The following is a 25,619-nucleotide window of genomic DNA, read 5'->3' as shown; positions in this document are numbered from 1 at the left end:
CAAAAAATCATGTATCTAAGATTGAAATATCCATCAGTACACATCCAATATTTAATGGAGCGTCATTAACAGTCAGAAAAAAAACATAATATTTTTGTAAGAATTGAAAATTTGACAATATTTTATTTTTAGAGTTTTAATGTATTCCTATAAGATAAGGATTTATTTAATGACTGCAGAACTGTTTAATGAAGTGGATGAATTTCACTGACTATCGTGTCTGATTTAGTTATATTTTATACTTGGACTTTCGCATAGCCATTGACAGCTCTTTACGGTGATATAATTAGAAAAGCAATTCGACCTTTATAGCAGACGAAGAAGGGTAACCTCCGGTTTTGCTAACTAATATGCAGTGCCAGATCACATTGACATATATAACTTATGTTTATAAAAATCCAAAACCTTTTCCGGTGAAGCTGTGTATTCTGCAGAATAAGCAAATAGTTTACAAGTCATATTTGTCATTTTAGTAAATATAAATATAGGGAGTTCCCACACTTTTAAGTTTCTCAGTTGCTTGCAGATGCGTTCAAGTGTTTTATTTTATATGTTATACACTTGTTCTACGGATTGAGGAATAATTACAATTTGTCTGCCTGTTATACAGTTTTTGGTGTTTTATGAAGCCACAGTAAATAAGGACAATTCTGCGTGTAACATTTGTGCAATGACAAATTATAGGTATCGACAGAATCTAGGACCGTGAATGTTCATAGGTGTATAATTGGTAGCCTTTGTATAATAAGTTTATCCCGGATCGCATCTAAGTTTACGGGTTCGACAACAACAACTTGGTAACCATAATGGTATGCTACCCGTTTGTAATAAGTTTTCTACAGGTAAAGCCAAACTTTCAAACCAAATCTTTGTATCTATGAAATAATTTATTTTAATAAGTAATTTGGTTATAACGAAATATTTGACTTAATAATTTAACAGTAATACATAGATTATGTTCATTGGAATCCAAACCTCACTACAGACACGATTATAGCGAACGAGTTGGGATATATAAACGCCGTAAGATAGGGTCAAAGGAACAATCTTCCCTTTTTTCGTAATTTTTTGTGTAGAGTTTCCCGTGTAAAACTCAAATATCTAAATCCAGGAAAATGCAGATTTATTTAAAGTAAGTTCCTTTGGGTGAATTTCAGCAGTATATTTAGAGAATGCTTGATTATTTAATGAAAAAAAGTAATTAAGATAACAGTAAATGTTATTGAATTTATCAATTAAATAGAATTTAGATCGGTCTTTACTGAGTTAGGCCATACACTGTGATTGGTAACAATACAGGAACAAGTTTTCTATTAAAGGGAACAATTGGTGTCCCTATGGATATCTACAACCTGTCGATAAACTTTATTGCCGAAACGTACATAGATGTTGGCAATGAGACCATTTACCAGCTTCAATCGTTGATATCGTCACACTTCCAGTAGGTAGATCGACCACGTTTATCTTTTTCATTACAGAGCAGTCTTTACAACTTAGTTAATAAAAAACGCTTTTTTGTTTCAAAAATGACATTTTTAGGAAATATATTTATATTAATTATCAAAGAGGTGCATTGTAGATTTTGTATGGTCGACTTTTAGAAGGAAAAAAAGAATCTTAGACAAGTCAAGTTGTTTTCCTCCTCATGGACTTTAGTAGATATTGTGCTTTGATATCATAGTTAGTATATATACCCTTACATGATTCAATAAAATTAATGTCGTTGTGTGCCTATACCCCACATGTCCTTTTATATTATTTTAACAGAAAATAAATCAAATATGCTTCATTCACGTTTCACTTGTCTTAAATATTCGAAAATACCCAAACATTTGTGACGTTTTCAACAAAAGGTATTACCTTAACTGACGCTGTATGTGGTACTTCCATCTTACGAATTTCATCACTGAAGAGATCACAAGGATTTGTAATAATGTCCCATGGTCCAGGTGGAACTCCATTTTGTGGTCCATCAATGGGTTGGCCTAATAAGGATTACAAAGTTACGTAATATAATAGTGTGGATGATAACGAACCTTTCAGATTCAAGACATACTGCAAAGGTGAAGGTATTTTTTCACAGTGGGATATCCAGTAAACGAAAACAAAATAAAATTCACTCTTCTTATGATAGAGTCGAGAAAGTCAATAATAAAACAATACCGGTGACGATACTGATCAAAAGTTATTTCTAAATAATAATTGTACATTTTATAGAAATTATTTATTAAACTGTGTTATTAGAAATATACATGCAAATACACGATATTTTATGTTCAGTATTTAACGAGATAATTGCTTTAGAAGTTTGTAAAACTGAAATTTAAAAACTGCCAATCTTTGCTGCATACTGATAATATGATTGGAAAAAATCATGTACATACAAAATCGAAAGATTTTTCGGTTCACCAATTTTCGGAGTGTTCCAAAAACTCCTTAGCATGTTACAATTTCCCAAAGTATGCTTATTTTTTCACACCTAAGTTATCGAGCACACCGGTCTGCTCTTGTCACATGTACATTCAACAGAAAACTATTGTCTTTTCGTGAATATAAACATTTAAAAGTCTGTCTGTGCAGGTTAAAAAATTAAAGATAACTATTCTTATAAAGTAGGTATCTTTCTACTATTTTGTATACAATTTTAAGAAAAGGTCTTCCCGAGTTTTGTACAAGTATTTACGGTCTTCTCGATCTATTCACATTCAATATTTACATCGAGATAAGGTCTGTTTGATTTTGCTTGGTAACTTAATTTCAAAAGTGCCAATCTTTGCTGCATATCAATCGATTCCTTTGAGATTTTTTCCCTGACTTTCTCTGATCTAGCTGTATATATATACGAATAATTAGCATGTTCCAGAGAGGAATACAGACAGTAAAAAAATAAATTGAAGTTGGTACTCCAGGAATTTATTTGCATAGCAACATTTTAAACCAATTTTACTCCAAACATCTTTAGCCTGCTGCACTGGTCGTTTGCTACTGAAGGAGGAAAATGATAACGTTGAGTCAAAGTTTCGTTTTTATTTCAATTTATTTCTAGTTTTACTATTTACCAGAACGTTTTTCCGTGAATCCATAATTGATAGCGTCCTTGCTAAAAAGGGATAAACATTGAGAAGATCTAGTTTTCAGTGTTTACATGGGAGGTAATATTTTGTCACTAGATTTCCCACTGTTCATGTGTTGATTATTTTTGTTTTATCAGGTTTTTCTTATCATGCAAGAATCTTAGTCAGGGCTTTTTGCATAGACAACAAACATTATAACAACAACCAGTTAAAGTTGTTGTAAACCCTAATTAACAAGAATGTTACATGACCTCTTTGGAGGAATATATTTTCACTGTGATATAAAAGTACGTTTTTAAATCCACAATTTGTTCAGATTTCATTATACAAATGTACTATTCATAAGTCAATTATTTTTAGATCAGGATGCATCAATCTATCATGTCTGTTTACTGTTCCTTACACAATCCCTTTGATGTTAACGTTAATATAATCTGTTTTAAAGGAGAATATTTGGTAGCAAAAGTTCCGATTTTGCATATACAGACAATGCAAGAACTAAAAGAAATCGTTTAAATATTCAAAATATGTAAAATTAGGCCGGCTTACAATTGAATATAAAGAGCATGCATATCCTACAAAAATGAGTCCGTAAAAGAAATAAAATTATGTATAACACATAAAACTATTGAGAATGTATATATGTACCTTTAAACGGTACATTTTCATATTTCGTTGATCTTGTCTCTGTGTATGTCTCCAAGATGTACTAGAAACAATAGTAAAATATTGTATAAGAATATATGTGCTGGAGCATATCAAATGGTAATACTTAATTAATTAACGTTCATTATTTAAAAAAAAAAAATTATCTAATTTACATGACAGAACAAGTTTGACGTTAAACTATTTGCGTAAAACCAAAAGATCTACAATAAAACTTTACTTACATGATAAGACGTAGAAGACTGAAGATTTGTAAACTGAAGCTTTTCTGCCGTTCCTTTCCCCCAACAAAATTGGTCATCAACGTAATCAATCAGTGCAGTTCTAGCTGTTTCTTCTGAAATCACAGGAACTCTATAAAAAAGAAAAATCACTGGTATTGTCATTGATCAAATGAGATTAAAAGAGAGGCGAAAGATGCCAAAGGGATATTCAAACTCATAAGTCGAAAACAAACAATTACATGGCAAAAACGAAAAACGAGGATAAAACAAACAACAGTGCACAAAACACAACATAGAAAACTAAAGACTGAGCAACACGAACCCCATCAATACTCGTGGTGGTAACTTTTATGGACTGGGGACGATAAAGAGATTGACACCTGTCTATTACTGAAGACTATATTACCCTATAGATGTCTTTTCTGTTATTTTTCTCGTTAGGTTGCTGTTTCATTGACGTATTCCCGTCATCTTCTTTTATTTATATGAGGGGTAAACTGACTGATATGAATTTTTTTTAAATCTTCAGTTCAAAGTAATTTTAATAACCATATTTCACGAAAATGTGTTTGTTAAATCTAGAAACGTGAATAGTTCCGAATGGAAAAAAATCATGGTACAATTTTAGTTACCTTTGCACTGCACTGCAGAACAAAGCGACGAATACAGTTTTATAAAATGTTGGCAATATATGCGATCTTTGTAAATTCATTAATAAAATGTCTGACATTTTGAGTTGGTATTCCTTAATATATTAAAGGCTACCTACTCCTCAACAACACCTGAATTTTACGCCCGCTATCCACACACCTCAGTTTCCTCTTATGGTTACAATTAAATGTGTGCTTTCCATTCTGTCATTACGCTTGGGTACATGTAACTTAATCGTCTTTGAAGCACTAGTTTGATTGTGATGGCTTCGGTAATAATGAGCAAAGATTACCAGGAGTTGGCTATCCTTTTTGTTATTACTGAACGTATTTGATTTTCATTTAAAAAAATCTAAACAAAGAAAATGCACAAGCTATAATAACTCTATGTTTCTGGATCTCATTTGTTAAACTTACTTTGTAAACTCCGGTTGTTTATATTCAGATGCTTTAGGTACATTAGATGGTGGAGGTGGCAGCAACGCTAAAAAATATAAATTAAAGAGAATTTTAAAGGCTTCCAGAATTCATCACTGACCGCTATGAATAAATCAAAAGTGGCGTTAAACACCAACAATCAATCAATCATATATCGAGAAGTTTCTTGTGTTTTTATCAGGTAATTGCGACTCGTAAATTCTCGAAGAGAAGGACACAATTATCGCTCACTGCACAATATACTTTATCACCGAAGACAACTAATAAACGAAAAAACTACCAGGCAAAGTAATGATTTAAATCACTCCATACACGTCCAATTCATGTATTTTTGTAATATAAAGTTACACATTGATTAAACAACAGACCACCGTATTTGACTTAATCATTAGATTTTATAGAAGTGTTTTTAGAGAGGATTAATAACTGATCTTATTTTCTTTCCTTCTCAATACTCATGTTTAAATAATGAAAGTAGAGAACTAATAACCCTTTTTAATAATTACATTTGAAATAATGTCAAAGGAGAGAACTAATACCGTACGATACAATATAGTTGTTAACTTCTATGTCATTCAGTATATGGTGGAGAGTTTTCTAATTGGCAATCAAACCACATCTTCTTATTTTTAATAATTCATTTGATCTTTAGTTATTTAAAACCAATCTTTTGAATACTAACATGCATCAAACTTTACGTTTGGATATCCGGGTACTGTCTGCATGTCTTTTGGAGGAGCGACCTTGGCATCTTCTCCAATACCTTCTCCAGCAATGACTGAAAAGGAAATTAATAAATCATGACAGTTTGTAACATTTGTCTTGGTTAAACATTGTGTATTTCTTTATGATAGGTCCATGTGCATGAGACAACGACCCAGTGAAATACTATGACAGAGGTAACAAGTTAACCGGTAGGACTGTTTTAGGGTATTCGGTGAAGATCTAATGAATCAACATTACACTGCCAGTAAGACTATCCATACTCTTTTATAATTAAGCAGTAATCAATCCGTCTGTCTTTGATATTCATCAACATCACTTCATTGAAGGGACATATATGCGGAATTATATCAATACATTGCATATGGAAAGGCAAAGTCTTCCAACAGATTAAAACATGTCCATTTAACAACAGTGCAAAAACAAAGAGGGCACAAAACTGATTATACATCTGAACTGCTGTTTAAAAGAATTATTGCATATAACAGCAAATATTATAGTTATATTTTAAATATAATTTGTTTATTTGTTTATAAGCATATTTGAAAATAGAAAAAAGGTAACATTTTGGTTTAAGAATGAACAGGTTTTCGGATGGTCATATTTGTTTTAAAAAAAATCAATAAAAAAAGTAAGAAATATTAACATCTATTTCTACTAATAGTAATGATAAAAAAAATTAAGTTTCAGATAGTCATTCAGAAAGATGATGTAAACATTATGATTGGTAATGTATTTTACAGCTACCTGGTTCATCGGGATCAATGGTATCATCACCTTCTTCTCCATCACTATCATCTGCAGGACTGAAACACAATATTACATTAGTCTCTTTTCGAACGGGAAAGAAAACTTTTAATTCAATAGTATTCTCTTTTCATACTAAATTACAACCCTCCATCCAAGTCACAATGAATAAAAAGTTAACAATTATAGGTCAAAGTATGGCCTTCAACACGGAGCATTGGCTCACACTGAACAGCAAGCTATAAAGAGCCCCAAAATTACTAGTGTAAAACAATTCAAATAGGAAAACCAACGGTCTAATCTAAATAAAAAACGAGAAACACCTATGAACCACACCAACAAACGACAACCACTGAACAATAGGCTCCCGACCTAGGACAGGTACATAAAAATGCAGCGGGTTCAAACGTTTTAACAGGCGCCTACCCCCACCCCAACCGCGACAGCAGTGTAACATTACAACATAAAAAGACACACTATAAAATATCAATTGAAATGGCTTTACCCGATCAAAAAGACATTTAAACAAAAACAAGTAAACATACACTGAAACGAATACCCTTGCGAAAGATGAGCGTTCGTTTTGGCTTTGCGGAATGTATAAATACAAAGTAACACCCAGTCGGAATAGGGACTTTAAATCCGATGCCCTTAGGGTGAGTGCCACACCATCTGCATGTCAGAAATAACCTTTGAACAACTCTTTGATGATCGTAGGTGGCCTGTTGAAATGAAAAACTTTTGTTCCTAGTCAACCTCATTTTCCAGTTGGCGTTCAAAATTCACACATTTCATCTCCGTTCGACCTATACCTTTCATGATCTATTGTATTAATTGTTCATTTGTTTTCGTCCTAACCGTGCATGAAATATATGCCACTGGAAGGTCATCAAGCAACAATCAATCAATCATGACATGGTCATAAGACTTTATTTATATTTTAAATAGCAAATAAGATTACTAAAATGCAAAGTTGGTTCATTTTCATCTTTGTATTTTTCTCACATTTTTGACAGAACATATATTAGACCATTTAGTTTGATTCGTTGTGTAAGCATTGATTTCATTGCCACCTCGTAGAATGAAGATGGTATAACTATTACAGAACATTTATAAATATAATATCTCTGTTTTTTGGGGAAAAGATGAAATAAAAATTCGCTTTCCACGTTAACTTTCAATTTCGTATTCATCGAATAATTTATACGGTGTTTAGAATTCGTCACATGACAACACATAATATTCATTTGTTCAACAATACATTTCAAATAATTATGAGTTACATATTAATACCGGGTAAAAATTAGGACTTTACCTTTTAGTTACCTAAAATTGCCACCGAACACTCTGCATGATAAAAATAAATACTCAACCTACATAAAATGATTAGATAGTAAGCTAAGTGCTCTTTTCCGTTTCCATCAAACTATAAAAAAGCTTGCAACTAACCGTATCAATTTTCTATTTTCTAATGTTTAATCCTTATAGGGTCTGAAATATATACATATGTTTGATAATTACGTTGTCAGGAAGCATTATTTATGATGACGAGCAATGATATTTTCCCATTGCATTATAAATAATATATATCACCAGGGGATTACATTTGATTACTATTCTTCAGTACCGGATAGGTAAATCAATTGTAAACGACAATTCAGCTTTATATATATGTCACAAATGATGTTCTTATGGACTGAGTGCATGTTGTACAAACAAAAAAACTTAAAATTGCAAGATTCTTAAATGAGAAAATATATTCCTGAACCTCTATTTTTGAAGATTTCAAGATTATATAATACAACAATTCATCTTACAATTTATGTCCCTCTCCTCTCGAAAAGTGTTATTGTCAAGTACAATTTTTGTCTTCTGGTATCCTTTAATTGGTATTGGATTGCTTAAATAGCAAACTCACAAAGTATCCGTTCCCCTTTCTGTATATATGTAATGTGCAGATCACGTTTGGTTTGATTGTGGTGGAACTCAAGCTAAAGGTAATTATACTTATAAGTCAACCAAAAAAAATAATTATGTGCCATTGTTCAGAGAGATCTACAGTCTAACTTCATTTCCATGTTTTTGCATTCGTTTTATATTTCGTAACCGTTAATAACATGCCAGATGTAGCAGGTATATCCGCATTGGTGGTCTATTGAGTGTGTGATGTTGTAGGTTAGATCCTCGGTCGGGTCAAACCATGCCTTTCCGCTAGCACGCAACATTTAAAAGTAGGAGCAAAGACTGTTCGGATCGGAGTCAAAACAATACATTGGTACTGAATACCGTGCATAACGTCTGTATCCGGGTTGGATGACATGTCTTCCTGCAGACTGTCACTGAACTATTACGTTAAAAATTCGGCTAAGTGCTTCGGTCTGTATAAAGCAGGGTTCATATTCAAATCACATTGAGATATTTTCGTCCTGATATTTATGTAATTCTTGACACTGGATGTTAATAAACACACAATTCATCGTCATTATTTTCATCTTCTAAGCCAATTACTTAATTTTCAATGACACTTCCAGAGATATAATATTAATACCGTTGCGAATCACATGTTTTTTTTTTAATGATTTTGGAAATTAGCGAATGCAAGAATTTGTGAGCTATGTTCAGAGATTTTGTAGTATCGTTTTAGGAAATTAGAAATATAGGATTAAAATAATACTATTACATGTTTACCAATACTGTATAAAAGAGCAAGATCATTGGTGTTTTGGATTTGTCTCTAAACATTTTATCAGTTTGAAAAAAGGGGTAATCCAACAACCTTCATTGAAAATAAAGAAACTATAAAGGAAATGCGTCGATGAGACAGCAACCCCAACGATACAAAAATCAAAAGAAATAAAAAATTCAACACACGGTCTTCATCAATAGCCCATTTTCAAATTCCCGACTTTGTTCCAAGATTAGTAGATTTGTTTAAAGGGATTCAACACCAAAGTAGGACGGATTCTATTCCTGATTATACAACTTACATTTTGATGGTTTTAAAGTATGTGAGCTTTAATGAATATTTATTGCGATACCAGTACGAGGTTAAAAAATATTTTTAGATCCCGCACAATTCACCATGCTTGTTCCACTTGCTTTATATGGACACGGATGTAGTTTGTTCTACCCAGTGGTTATTTTCCTTCGCGAAAAATAATTTAAATTGGAAACAATACGGTAATTCCCAAATGGACTATTAGACAAGAGAGGCAGACGATAGAATATCAAAGGGCCATTCAAACTCATACGTGGTCATAAATCAAAGACAAACTGACAACGCCATGGCAAAAACACGAGAAAAAAACGAAAAGACAAACTGACAACGCCATGGCAAAAAAAACGAGAGAAAAAACAAAACGAAAAGACAAACTGACAACGCCATGGCAAAAACACGAGAAAAAAAAGAAAAGACAAACTGACAACGCCATGGCAAAAACACGAGAAACAAAACGAACAGACAAACTGACAACGCCATGACAAAAACACGAAAAAAAAAGAAAAGACAAACTGACAACGCCATGGCAAAAACACGGGAGAAAAAAACGAAAAGACAAACTGTTAATGCCATGGCAAAAACACGAGAAAAAACGAAAAGACAAACTGACAATGCCATGGCAAAAACACGAGAAACAAAACGAAAAGACAAACAACAGTTTACAAATAAAAACATTAAAAACTAAAGACTGAGCAACACGAGCCTCACTAAATACAGGGGGTGATCTCATGTGCTCCGGAAGGGTAGGCATATCCTGCTCCACATAAAGTAGTGATACTCCATATTTTAATACATGATAGGGATAACAGAAACTACAAAAACTTTAAGACAGCACAACTGTTACGGATCATACCAACTCCAGGTCTCCTCATCCGATATGCGCGTATCTTATTAATTAAAATATGATCTGTGAAAGTGTTGATAGTGTGTGAAAGCCTGCATGTAAAGATAGATATTGGCCACTCGGTTTTCTGAAAAATATAAAGGAACCAAACGGCAGAATTTGAACAACAAAGCTTTCTTATGATTTTTGTTGGATCGTTGGATTTCTTTTTAATTGACATACATATCATGTGTAGTACTTAACATTTTATAAATATCCTTCGATTGATTTATAAACTAAGTTGTGTATTGTTAACTTTAAGATTCCCACGATAATTCCTTCTTCAATGGTGTAAATATATACATAACCGTATAATGCATTCATTTGAATTCTCGAAATTGCAACAAGAGAAGATTAGAAATTATCGGGTCAAAATAAATCAACGACGATCAGCGTGCACAATTTTGCCTTATTGTAGCTAAATTTAGCTATTTTTTTAAAAAAACCTTTTAAACGAAATAACAATAAAGTATTTCTAATCCATATAAAGGTCTTGTTTATATGGTTCATACGGTTACAAACAAAGAACTTGAAAGTTGAGAAGATTTTGATAAAGAATTAAAACTAATTAACCTAGTATATAAAAGCTATTTGTGAACACAATCGCCCTATCAATTCCACACCTATGTTTATTTCTCAGCATTTGTTAATGATGATTTGTTTTCCTTAAAAAAAAATTCACGGTTAAGTAAAAACTGAAATAAATACCACATGTCACTATAGTCCGGATGGTGAAGCGATGCGGTACTTGCTAATATAAAAAGACATTTTAACACTTTTAACAACAAATATTCGTCAGTATTACAACAAATCTATAAATAATATCAATAATGACCATGTATATTGTATATCCTGGTATTAACTGTCGTGTATAATACTCTGATACATGCATGCACTTTAATGTCGCATGTATTTGTACTTCAAATCAATGATTATTTAGATTACTCATTTGTTATCGTCTCTCATTTGTTTCATTATTGGTAATCGATTTACTATGATAAATGGACAATGAATCCATAATGAATGGTAATAACATGTAGACCCAACATTTCCTTTTATTAAAAATGAAGAGAATTAAATGGTAGTTCGTCATTACCATTCAATAAAAAACCTGGTTTCTCTATATAAAAGAATTGGAAAGTGTGTTTACCTAATATTAAATACCACCTTACCTGATTTGCGGCATCCTTCTAATGGCTTTAGACATTTTTAATCGTGGCTTTATACCTATGAACTTGACACGGAGCCACAAACTGGTGTTAATAATATAAATCAATATTGCGCCGTTTCAACAAGAATTGTGAACAGAATGAAATTTAAATACCTAAAGTTACCTACTAGTTAATTAAAAATTACTTCTTTTTGTATTATTTTATGTCTATTTTCGTAAACATTAATTTTGTAAATTATATAATTATTAACTTTAAAAGACATTAGTTCGAGGGAAAGATACAGCTAAAAGAGTTCATCAATCCATGTTACTAACTTTTTTACTTTTCTATAAAGCAAGTAAATAAAGTTAAATAAAGTGAAGGAAATATTCTTCTTGATCTTAAATACTATGTAAAATGCGTGCTGATGAAATACCAGAAAAGTTAGTATATTTCCATATGTTTCCTTTCAATCTAGATCAACTAAAAAATATTTGAAAAAAAAAAAAATGGCGAAAACAATTGGTATTACAATTATTGTCGATGTAATTTTTGCGAATGGAATGTTTAGAATTAAAGCATTATGGTAAATATGGTAAGTATAAAAAGTCGTGTATAAAAGCAATCAATCAATATATAATATAAATGTTCTGTTTCTCGTTTCCTCTTTTAACGATAATCGGAAGCAAAGGGTGATAAATAAACATATTTTGTCTATTATATCTGGACTAATTCCTAATCAAGAAATGTTAGGTTAAGACCTCTCTCCGTCCCTATAATTGAATGTCCATACTGGTTTCAAATTATTCACATGTTTTTTTTAATTCTTGGCGAAATTTTACCTGTCGTTAATTTATCATTATCATAATCATTTTTTGTTCTTCTTTGTCATTTTTTTTAAGATTCTTTGTTTTATTTATCTTTTATATATGTCCTTACTGCGCTTGCTATGTCGCGTCATTCACATAGGCTAAATCACAAAGTAACATGTAATTCCTTTACTGCACATGTTGTGTCGCGTCGTTCACATAGGCTAAATCACAAAGTAACATGTAATTCCTCTTTAATGCGCATGCTGTTTCGCGTCGTTAAAACAGGCTAAATCACAAAGTAACATGTAATTTATCCTTACTGCGCATGCTGTGTCGCGTCGTTCACATAGGCTAAATCACAAAGTAACATGTAATTCCTCTTTACTGCGCATGCTGTGTCGCGTCGTTCACATAGGCTAAATCACAGAGTAACATGTAATTCCTCCTTACTGCATATGTTGTGTCGCGTCGTTCACATAGGCTAAATCACAGAGTAACATGTAATTCCTCTTTACTGCGCATGCTGTGTCGTGTCATTCACATAGATTAAATCACAAAGTAACATGTAATTTCTCCTTACTGCGCATGCTGTGTCGCGTCGTTCACATAGGCTATATCAAAAGGTAACATGTAATTCCTCCTTATTAAATTATATTCCGACTCCTACACAACCAGTTTTTGTTCTTATTCCGAAATGTGGCGTGCAGTTTGTTTAGAAGCAGTTGATATCAATTTTGTTTCATTGATAACTGCATGTACAAGAATCAAATATACTCCTGCAACCGCCAAAGCAATCACGCCGTCGCAAAAACCACCGACGCAATATACTACATTCAGGAAAATGTAAAAATGAGAAGTATGTGTTATATATATGAGTTGCTAGTTAAATTGTTGTATTAAACAGATTTATAACAATGGATGAACCATCTGCAGAACTTTTGAGACGAATGTGGTCTTACTGACATGGATAAATCAAATAATATCGTCAGAACCGGTGATGAGTACTATTTCATACTAAAATGCCAATACTTCGAGGAAAGAAAGAACAGCAACATACTTCAGTTAAGGATGTTCGCTTCTCTTGTTTTGAATTTTTGCCAGATTTTCGGAATCCTCTGGTTTTATCCATGATTTGCTTTTAAAAAATGTTGCCCACTAACCCCTACTTTTCATTTCATAATTTTATTTCATATAGTTTTAAAAACCATATTTGAAAATCTTATAAAATCCTTGTTATTTTTTCATAGTTTTTAAAAGGGAAAAGTGGCCATTGTTAAAAGTATTAAAAATCTAGAGAGACTCATTTCCCGCCAAATTTTCAATGGCTTATATCTCGAAAACAAGCACACGGACCCTTAATTTTTCTCTGCTTTTTTTGTTCCTTTATTTATATACTATCATTTGATAACAGTCTTTTAAAAAGCTTATTATTTTGAAACCCAGTAGCGAACATCCTTAAATGTGATTCTTGTCATATCTGACGTAAAAACACGTGCTAAGAATGGGAGGGTGGCTTTGTCATTGCGGTATGTACAAATACACAGCCACGTGTATGGGGTGTTGCCACGATTTATGCATATTTTAAAAGACGTTCAACTTCCCTTAGAAAATACCTTGCATGCATTTTGTGATTATGGACAGCGTTTTTGTTCTGCTCATTAATTGCAATTTGGCGTTTTATAGTACACTTTTATTAACGCTAGCAATACAAGTATATGCTCCACATCTCCATTCTTTCAGTATAAAATATTTGACATTGCATTTGTATCATTAAAGTGTTTATTCCTGATTATAGTTACAATATAGGTCATCAAAAATATTTTAGTAAATGCATGACCTAGATGTGAGATGGGAATATAAGCCCCAATTGTAAGCTACTAATAGGCGTAATTTATGTAGTCCAGATTTAAAGAGATTTCCTGATTTAATTATATACATTCATATTTACTTTTAACATTAAGGTAGGATCAATCTTATGTAGGAATTAGTTTATTAATCGAATTTTTCTATTAATTCCATATATAAAAAGTTACATTAAAATTATTATGTTTTTCATCCCAAAACAAAACAACCTCCCTTTTTTTTTTAGATAACTTCACTCTAATGAATCATTTTACGGGTTAATATATATAAGTTTGTTACCTGTTACTTTATCTTGGAAATAATTGAATTCCATTGTATATACATTGTACATTCATGAAAATGTATGCATTTTTCACTACATCTCCATTATATATATAACAACCAATCAGCAAACGTCTTTCAATACGATATTTATCAGTATCGTTGCAATTATCTTTTAAATTAGAATTATATATATATGTGATATAGATGATATAAATGTATGCAAATATTATTTTTAAAAGTATATTTTGTTTTAATGCCTGAAGAAAAATTAAAAAAACAAAGTAAGAACCATTATAATATAAGTTTTATAGACAAAATCGAAATGAAATCTACAATATGTTTGATTGAAAAATTAAAACCTCTAGAAATGATAAACACAAAATTTCCCCGAAAAACAATTTGTTTATCTGTACTGAATGGTGATACGATTGAACCGACCTCTATCGCTCAGACACTTTATAATGAACAACTGAATGATCATGGCATGATATACATCTTCATTAATGCATGCTTACTGCGGAAAGTTTGTTAATCATGCTGATTAGCTTTTCTTTCATAAACAAATTTCTTGAATAACATTTGACATGTAAAGTTTAATTACCCTTGATATGAGTGCTGCTGAAAAGAAGACGCCATGGTCACCCATGTCTCCTGATTATTCATGTCCTACAACTGTAGTATCATATAATCCGCATCAGACGCGAATTCCATCTGATATGTTATCAGTATAGGTCAGTTACAGCATCAAACTCTGTTGGAATATTATATATAGTTTCAGGTTATCATTATGATCAATTTTCTACTACAGTCAAAAACGAAGAGGCCTCCATAGGTGAAAATTTGATTTTCTGAATCGAGAAAAAAACTTATATCTTTAACAGTGCCAGGAAATCTAGTGAACGAAAACAAAAGAAAATTCACTCTTCTTATGATAGAGTCGAGAAAGTCAATAATAAAACAATGCCGATGACGATACTGATCAAAAGTTATTTCTAAATAATAATTGTACATTTTAAAGAAATTATTTTTTAAACTGTGCTATTAGAAATATACATGCAAATACACGATGTTTTATGTTCAGTATTTATCGAGATAGTTGCATTAGAACCTTGTGAAATTGAAATTTAAAAAATGCCAATCTTTGCTGCATATTGATAAAAAAAATTGGAAAGAATCATGTACATACAAAATCTAAAGATCTTTCGGGCCACCAATTTTCAGAGTGTTCCACAAAGTCCTTAGCATGTTACAATTTCCCAAAGTATACTTATTTTTTCACACCTAAGTTATCGAGCACACCGGTCTGCTCTTGTCACATGTACATTCAATAGATAAATATTGTCTTTTCGTGAATATAAAAATTTAAAAGTCTGTCTGTGCAGGTTAATAAATTAAAGATAAATATTCTTATAAAGTAGGTATCTTTCTACTATTTTTTTTATACAGTTTTAAGAAAATGTCGTTTCGATTTTTGTACATGTATTTGCGGTCTTCCTTTGTAATTTTTCCCCTGATATTCTCTGATCTTGATGTATATATATACGGATAATTTGCATGTTCCAGAGAGGTATACAGCCAGTAGAAAAATAAATTGAAGTTGGTACTCCAGGAATTAATTCGCATAGCAACATTTTAATAGATATAAGAAGATGTGGTATGAGTGCCAATGAGACAACTCTCCATCCAAGTCAAAATTTAAAAAAAGTAAACCATTATAGGTCAAAGTACGGTCTTCAACACGGAGCCTTGGCTCATACCGAACAGTAATCTATAAAGGGCCCCAAAAATTACTAGTGTAAAACCATTCAAACGGGAAAACCAACGGTCTAATCTATATAAAAAACGGAAACGAGAAACACTTATGAACCACATCAACAAACGACAACTACTAAACATCAGATTCCTACTTAGGACAGGTGCAAACAAATGCAGCGGGTTTAAACGTTTTAATGGTACAAAACCTTCACCCTTTTTCTGAAACAATAGTGTAACATCACAACATAGAAAGACACACTATAATATATCAACTGAAATAGCTTAACTCAATCAAAGGACATATTAACACCAATGAACATACAATGAACAAATAAATTTGACCTATGATACAATGCAAATACAAAATAAATAAACTAAGGGAAGAATAATAAAAGTAACATGTTATATCAGTATGAAATGTTAAACAATTTAAGAAAAACAATATGCTCGAACAAAAATATCAGCCATTTGCAATTATTTTAAACACAGGTAAATGAAAATAATTTTGTTGTTAGGTATACGTGTACAGTTCCAATAGAGAAAGGAAATATTTTTACAAAATAAATAATTTTGATGTTCATAGTACGAAGTGAAAATTGATAGTCATATCAAACACTTATCAAAGCTGGTATATAAACCAGATATAACCCTGAATAACATTAAATAACAAAAAAGCATTACAATTAGTATTAACAGGTCAAGTAAACAAGAAAGTACGATTTGAGAGTACTCGCAGTTACTGACAGCCAGTTAAAAGCCAAAACAATTAATAATAAAAAATCATGCATCAGAGACTAAAATCAACTAAAACACATCCCAGGGATTTAGTATTTTAACGTCATGGACAGTCAGAGAAGACATGACTTGTGCAATGCCAAAAATAAATGTATAGACAGACAGTAAGATAGTTAGGAGTTTAACCTCTTTATAGATCAAAATGAACGTGGGTGTGTCTTTCATTATACATCCCGTTTGAAAAGAATAAACCAATTTTACATCAAGCTTCTATAGCCTGCTTTACTCGTCGTTTGCTACGTAAGGAGGGAAATGATACATTAAATGGAAGTTTTGTTTTTATTTCAACTTATTTCTATTTACCAGAACGTTTTCCCGTGAATCCATGAATTACAATGGAGGTAATATTTTGTCACTAGATTTCCCACTGTTCAAGTGTGAGAAATGTTGAAAATAAAAATGTTGACATTTTAAATTTATTTCATTTTTTTTTTATAACTGACATTTCTTATTTTGTTAAAGATATTTACTTTTACGACATAGGTCCCAATTGTAGTATGACTAGGTTCTTTGTCGACTCGATCGTATAATATATTTTCGGGAGAAACTAGACGGCCTCTTATCTTCAAAACTATTATAGATATACAGAGACGTTAAATGGCAAAAATTATCTGTAAGACTAGATCTAAAAATAAACGACCGCCTCGGTGGTCTTGTGGTAGCGTGATAGCCTCGAGTGCTGGAGGTAGTGGGTTCGAACCCCGGTCGGATCAAACCAAAGACTTTAAAAGAATAATGTGTCCGGGTATGGTGACATGTCTTCCTGCGGACTGTTACCTTGTGAACTAGCACGTTAAATATCCGGCTTAGCGTGTCGGTCTTGTACACAACAGGGTAAATATTCATATTACATTAACATGTTCTCGTCCTGAATATGCATATTAATTTGCCACTGGACGTTAAGCAGCCATCCATCATCCTCATCTAAAAATAAAGTAACATAGCCGAAATCGTCAGTGGACTCCTTATTGAAGTTCTTGCTCTCTTTAATGACAATTTTTACAAATAATTTACGTTTTTGCCTATTATCTTGAAATTATAAAAGATAGATAGATAGACACTTTGAATGGTAAAAATGATCAGCAAGACAAGCCGAAATTGTAAGTAGACTCTCTATTTGGGTGATTGCCTTAAAAATGACAATCTCTTTACTGTTTTTGTGTTTGGGCAAAAACTAAAGAAGATGGAGAGAAAATGTAAACAGAAACAAATGATTAGCAATACAAGATCACCAAAAAAGGGATTTTTGTAATCAATTCTATTCTAGTCCACAATGTTGGCAAGTGTCCATTGTTGAAGATGCACATAGACCTAGGTGAGCGACACAGGCTCTTTAGAGCATCTATTTGTTATTTTCATGAAACTATTGATGACATCGCTGTATTCAATTACTGACTTTGTATATATTACTTGATTTGTAAATTTTGCTGTTGTCTACTCTCCTGTAGGAGGCTAATAAATAAATAATATAATCCTTAAGTTTCTTGATCAGTTGAAAGCAAATAGTTTACCTCATTGACTTTAAACGAGTTCAGATAAATATTTATAATCTGGAGTAAATGGCATAGCAGTTAATTATCTACCATAATTGCAGGCGGCAAATGTAAAATTAATAAAAACAATCCCAAGGTTGGAAATGGTTTAAAAATTTCGGTCTCCAGGACATTTTAGAAGCAATACCAGTGCTGTTAGGGTTGTCTGTTCAGATGTTCAGGATGTATGAATACACAGTCACACTCATTGCAATGCTCCATATTGAGAGAATGTCAAACTGTTTCATCGTTAATTTTGGTCGACCAGGTCACCTACATTGCAAAACCTACCTGTATTTAGATGATGTTTTATTATAGATTGATTCTCGTCTAATACATGCATGGAATATTTTCCACTGCTAATGTTAAATGTTCATTCAATCAAAGATTAGGCAAATTTCTATTTCGAAATGTAATGATGAAACACATGAGGTAAAGATTTGTATTCTTGTTTATAAAATGTTGACAAAGTGGCTCATGTTTATTTTTATAGATTAGTTTTTAATCAAGATAGTAATCAAAAAGATCTCCATATCCATTAGTACCAGAAGTTTTAATATTACTTCGAGTATTTTTTCAATCTAGCATCAAATTATGATAGAATTATGATTTTACACGACACGAAGGACTACGAATAAATAGTTGCTCACATTATAATCTCTATCTACACGTATTCTGATATCGTTTCAACCCACACTGAAATTACTATCACACTGTGATATAGTAATCTCAGACTCACCAAATTGAACACCAGTTAAAGACTACATTTTATTATTGATTGGTATTACACCAAATAATTAAACATAATTTTACCGATGATACAAAATGCAAGGCTTCTCCTCTATGGATCAGATATTCTGAATGCAGGTAAAAATAGATATACTTTTATGTTACAGAATTCATTTTAAAGGTTTAAAGATTTGTTACATAATAGTTAGATTATTGTTAGTACAGAAATTCTTCTATTACATAATTGCATTACATCTTTATAATTGTATATGAATGATTTGTGTGGCTTTTTTGTTAATTCCCTTATTCATTTTGATAAATGTTTCATATTATAGTCATTTGATGCATCCACTTAGAACTATAAGCCGTAATGACATTTTCTGTTCATTATATACATGATATAGTAGACTGATTATACATATAAGCTGAATGAAACAATAATGTATCAATTACTATTGTCAGTGTCATTTTTCTATGTTTTTCTTTAATAAATATGTTTATGACAAATTGAATAATTTTATAACGACGAGGGCAGACAAAACGAAAACGTGATTTAGGATATATATCTTCAAAACTGCACTATGTATTAGCGTCTAATGCTGTATTCGTTTATTTATTATAACAGATGACATATTTTCAACTGGTTATGCCCATATTACTCCAAAGAATATTCATATTTTTTTTCTAAACTTGTTGTAGGATCGAGTTCAATGTGGTACTTTATTCAAAAATAAGGAAAATCATATTCAGTCTATATGATAACAAATAAATGAGTTGTCATGGCGAGTAACAGTGACACGAAGACCGGAAATTTTAACAAGATCATGCTTTCTCAGACTGTTTATGAGTTCTTTGCACTAAATCCATTGGAGATGTACTGTTTGATATTTTAGTATTGGAAAAAATGAATTATTTAATAGTTGTGCTTGGTTTTTAACTTCCTTTCAGTAACTGTGTATACTGTCAGATCAGTGCTTTGTTTCTTTTGTCTTTTTTTGTGTGCTTCATGTCATTCTGATGAGTCAATATCTTCCCAACTGATTTTTTTAGTTTGTTCTTATGTTGTCATGTGATACTACTGTCCAAAGTATGGGGAAGGTTGAGCGCTCACAAGCATGTTAAACCCCGCCACTGGTTTTATGTGCCTGTCTCTTGATCCTGTAATGCAGGGGTAGTCGTTTGTTGCTGTTTGCCATATTTGTTTTTCGTTTATTGTTTTAGCATATCTTACGGTATTTATTTTCTCGCTTAATTTGACAATTTTTTGGTACCTTTTACAGCTTACTATACGATATAGGTTTTACTCATTGTTAAAGGCCTTATGTTGACGTATAGTTGCTTACATCCACGTTCTATGGTGACTGTAAGATAGTTGTCTACTTTGAATCAAACCCAAATGTCTTTATTGTTACATTACAATACAAAACGCAGGACACGTTTTCACATACGCACCTCTGTATGAGCTGTGTCAAATAGTTTGCCACGCAAAGAGAGAGACATAAAAAGGGGGCTTCAAAATAAAATTCTACATTTTGGCACTAACATTGTAGCGTATTTGTACACCTAGAAATGGTTTGGTAACACATTATGAGAAATATATTAGTTTTTATACGCGTTTACATGTTACATATTTATATAACCTTCTCCAAATTTCTCACCAAGCTTTCAACTTGGTACCAAGGTAAATAAATTTTCAAACTGAATTTGTTTAAATGAACAAATATCACCGCAACTGAAATTGAGTTATCGCCCTTTTGTTGCATCACCTTTGATTTAAAAAAAAGATTCATTTTCTGAAAAAAAGTATTACAATGATGTTCAGAATGAAATATAAAATTTACAGACCAACAAAACCGGTGCATTACATTTGCGTGCATTACCATTACATTTACGCGTAAAAGTCATTACGTTTGCGCAAACACAAGTAAAATTAAGCAAACACAGCAATTTATACGTATTTATTTAACTGTTTACAATTACCCTTTACGTTAGTTTAAGTGCTATGATTACTAACAAGGAGGTGGAAATGGGATTTCGAGCAGGAAAAGTCCGTTTTATTAAACAGAAGCACCAAGTCCCGGAAATGCAAATCTGAAGAGTAAAAGTACCGATTTTACCTGTCGGTACGTGCTCACTGCTTTGAGAAAATTGATTCGGTCAACTTCTCCATTCTTATATTTTCGCAATTGCATCATCATAATACTCTGTTTTCACTTCTACGTACTGCTGCCAGTGTAATTTTTAAAATAATGTCAAGAAACAAAAAAATTCAAGGATGTCTTGAGTAAAATTGCTGATTGTAGTGAGCATGGAATGATTTCAAGCCGTTTGTTGAAATTCAATATGAAAAATATATAATTCAAATCGATAACTATCGACATTTTTAAAGATAATTCATCTGTGTTACATGTAAAATGAATGCTCGCAAACGTAAGTGTTTGTTATCCCCAAATACGCACAAATGTAATGCGCCCAACAAAATTAAACATACGTACTTTAAAAGGTGAAAAGTGAGTAATTGCAAATCCATATATATACTACTTGCCACTATACATCATGTACTGTGTTACAACCCTAGATAAAGCCGACGAGGAAAGGCACTACATCGACCACCGAAAGCTATATTTTTATGTAGCCTAGATGGTCGAGTGGTCTAGGGCGCTGGATACGGTGCAGGCGGTGTTGACACGATGTCACAGAAGCAAGGGTTCGATTGCCGCTAACGCAAATTTGAAGATCTAACATTGTTGGGCTAAATTTGAGACGAATTATATATATGTTATGGTGTTAACCCTGTATAACCACGTGTTATCCGATGAAGAATTTCTGTCATAAAGTTGTCAAATGTTAAGACGTGTATAATACAATTAAAATTTGATGTGGCGGTAAGGTAATTAAGATGATCATCCTTTACGACAGACAAAATAGCTGATCTGAAAAGTATACAACATCTACTTGACAGTATACATCATGTACTGTGTTACAACCCTAGATAAAGCCGACGAGGAAAGACATAACATCGACCACCGAAAGCTATATTTGTATATGGTCGATTGGTCTAGGGCGCTGGACACGGTGCAGTCGGTGTTGCCACGATGTCACAGAAGCAAGGGTTTGAATTCCGCTGAGGGAAGAACAAAAATTTGCTAACGCAAATTTGAAGATCTAACATTGTTGAGCTAAATTTGAGACGAATCATATACATATAATTCGCCTCAAATTTATCCCAACAATGTTAGATCCTCAAATTTGCATCAACGCATGGTGGGTTTTTAATGAAGTAAGCCCACAGTAAAATTCTAAAAAAAACTTGTGGAGGTTTTTGAATTCATAGAGACTGAAATTTTAAAGAGAATTACAAGAAATATTTTCTCTGAGCAGAAAATTGCTGTAGATTTTTCTTTGCACATAAATTATTTTCTTACAGATTTAAAAGAAACGACTGATATGTTGAGACTGGAATCCAGTTCTAAAATATCTGTTGATAACTTCTGACAACTCTTATCATATTATCAATTTTTAATTTTCAAGGTCAGTTTACCCCTTACAAGATGAACATTGATATTTTTATCAGTATGTAATGCTATGACCAATTGGTTGTTTGTCTACATTAATGAAACAAAGACTGTTATATGTTTAGTAAACATTAGGCTATCTCTTGTTTTAAGAAGAGTTTCAGAAAATCCATTATGGTGCATTTAAAAAAAAAACTCGATTCACAAAACATGCAAAATTGTTTTGATAAGAAAAATTAGAGTGTACACTGTACATGTATATGTAATTATGATTTTTTTGCGTTAGGACACTTAAAAGTTATAACAATTGACTTTGGTATATTTTACCCTCACTGATATGAGAATTTATTGAAAACTAATACATGCATATTTCAATTCTGAAAGGAAGGGATTTTTGGAAAATAGATAGTAAAATAGCCTGCATCTTTAGTTTTCAACATAATGAGAAAATTAATCCAGAGTAAATAGGTTTTTCTAAATGCAACAAAAAGTTGGACAAAACTGCTATAATGGATTCTTTGGATTTGTTTCAAATCTTAACGAGAGATTGTTGTTGAAACAGTTAGTCAAACTGCTACAAGTATTTCCTTGAGTTTCTATTGAATCAGAAAATCGAACTACAGATAACTCAGTTGTACTGTAATATAAAAACATTATTAGTATTTATGTATATATATATATATATTAGTGTTGTCAAATTGAACATCGTTATCTAACCGGGTACTCGGATAATCTTTCGACCGATTAACCGTTTAACCGATATGAAAGTTTATGTTCAAAGAAAATGGACACTAAGGGTGACTGGGGGTAAAGACATATTTTTGGTCTTTTCGGACCTGCAATAAAACACTTGCCAAAGTGGGGCGTCCTTTTGGCTGTGTGGGATGTATGATTTCGCTGCCACTTCTGGTCATGATGGGTACATTAAATCCGATGCCTCGTGTAGAGAAAAAGTAGCGCTCTTTGCACGTAAATAACCCTTGCAGCAACTCTTTGAGGGTCCTTCGGTGCCCTGTTGCAAAACTGAATTTCTGTTCCTATCAAATATACCCTCATTTCACAGTAGCATTAGAAATTTGGACCCTCCATGACGGTCGGCCCCTATTGCAGGACCTGCCTATTGAATTAATTGTTAATTTGCTTTATTCCTAAACTAGCATGAAATATGTTTCACTGGACGTTACGTAAACAACAATCAATCAACCAATCAAAGAAATGTCTACAGAACTTTATCCCGATGTATGGTTAAGTTTGCATTTCACAATTTTTTAATAAGTTTTACTTTTGAAATATAATCTAGCCTTGGATGTGGATGCTTTGCATTTATATATTTACATTCACTAAATATTAAGTTAAAAATGAAATGAACAACTAAATGTTAAAACTTGATCAGCTTACAGCTTTATTCTATGTATGTGTTTTACACACCTAAAAAATTATGTTTACTTATAAGATTTTGTCCCAAGCCGATAGACAAAGATTCTTCGTCCTAATCAATTTAGTTAAAATCTGAATGTATTCATTTTTAATTAAATCACGAAAGTACTTGATAATGGATCTCATTAAGTACCACGAAAATTATGTTAAAATTTTAGTATTGTTTTTTTTTATGATTTCAATATACATTTATATCAAAACTATCAAAATTGAAAAAAAGGTCCGATTAACCAGTTAATGATTTAGCTGTTTGATATTCGGTCCTTTCGACGGTTAACCGGTTACCAATTGACAACACTATTATATATATAGTCCTGTATAACCACGGGTTATCCAATGGAGAACGTCTGTTATAAAGTTGTCACGTGTTTAGACGTATATAACAAAATTATTATATGATGTGACGTCATGGTAATTACAATCATCCTTTACAACAGACAAAATATAGCTGATCTGAACGGTACACATCTTCTTAGCACTATACATCATGTACTGTGTTACAACCCTATATAAAGCAGGGCTAACTTTGAGACGAAAAAGAACAAAAAAAGAGCATTGAGGATCCAAAATTCCGAAAGGTTTTGCCAACTACAGCTAAGGTTATCTATTCCTGGGGTAGAAAATCTTTAGTATTTCGAAAAATGAAAAGTTTGGTAAACAGTTAATTTATAATTATGACCCTAACAATGATAATTCGTGTCAACACAGAAGTGCAAACTACTGGGCTGGTAATACCATCGGGTAGTTAATAAACTCATCATAGATACCAGGATTGAAATTGTGTACGCCAGACGCGCGTTTCGTCTACAAAAGACTCATCAAAAAAGTTTAAAACGCCAAATAAAGTACGAAGCTGAAGAGCATTGAGGACCCAAAGATCCGAACGGTTTTGTCAAATACAGCGAAAGTAATTTATTCCTGGGGTAGAAAACCCTTAGCATTTCGAAAAATTTAAAGTTTTGAAAACAGTTACTAGTAATTCATAATTATGATCATATACATAACAATTCCTGTCAACACAGAAGTGCTGACTACCTGGGCTGTTGATATCCTCGGGGAGCAAACCTCCACCAGCAGTAATGTTATTTCAATGATTAAGTTTATACATCGAGGGAAAATTGAGTGATACAAATACTTTTCAAATTCTGGCTGTCCTAAGTGGTTGCCTTCAGTCATATCTCCAATGTGTTTGTTTTTTGTGAAATTTGGTGTTGAAGAAAGATTTTTGACAATCTATGCCAAATTCATTATTTTTTTGTATCTATTTTGTAAGATCTGAAAGTGCTTTTAATTGTTTTATTTTGTTTACCCTTGTATTTATTCGTACTTTATCGGGAAACTGCATACTTGTACGGTATAATAT

At 32.1% G+C, this 25,619-nt stretch overlaps 1 protein-coding gene across 1 annotated transcript in view; it reads right to left on the bottom strand.

Annotated features, from left to right (window-relative positions):
* Positions 1–11,701, bottom strand: part of LOC127712534 (protein SSUH2 homolog) — a 30,670-nt gene extending 18,969 nt beyond the window's left edge. The window contains exons 1-7 of the mRNA XM_052219065.1: positions 11,576–11,701; positions 6,523–6,581; positions 5,735–5,830; positions 5,032–5,098; positions 3,965–4,094; positions 3,723–3,783; positions 1,861–1,985 (exon numbers count right to left, since the gene is read on the bottom strand). Coding sequence (XP_052075025.1) covers positions 1,861–1,985; positions 3,723–3,783; positions 3,965–4,094; positions 5,032–5,098; positions 5,735–5,830; positions 6,523–6,581; positions 11,576–11,610 — 573 coding nt within the window. The 5' untranslated portion in view covers positions 11,611–11,701. The remainder of the gene's footprint in view (positions 1–1,860; positions 1,986–3,722; positions 3,784–3,964; positions 4,095–5,031; positions 5,099–5,734; positions 5,831–6,522; positions 6,582–11,575) is intronic.
* Between the last annotated feature and the right edge of the window lie 13,918 nt (positions 11,702–25,619).

This window comes from Mytilus californianus, unplaced genomic scaffold (genome assembly GCF_021869535.1).
Source record: "Mytilus californianus isolate M0D057914Y unplaced genomic scaffold, xbMytCali1.0.p SCAF_1, whole genome shotgun sequence".
Classification (NCBI taxonomy): Eukaryota; Metazoa; Mollusca; class Bivalvia; order Mytilida; family Mytilidae; genus Mytilus; species Mytilus californianus.
This window is presented reverse-complemented; position numbering and strand designations above follow the sequence as displayed.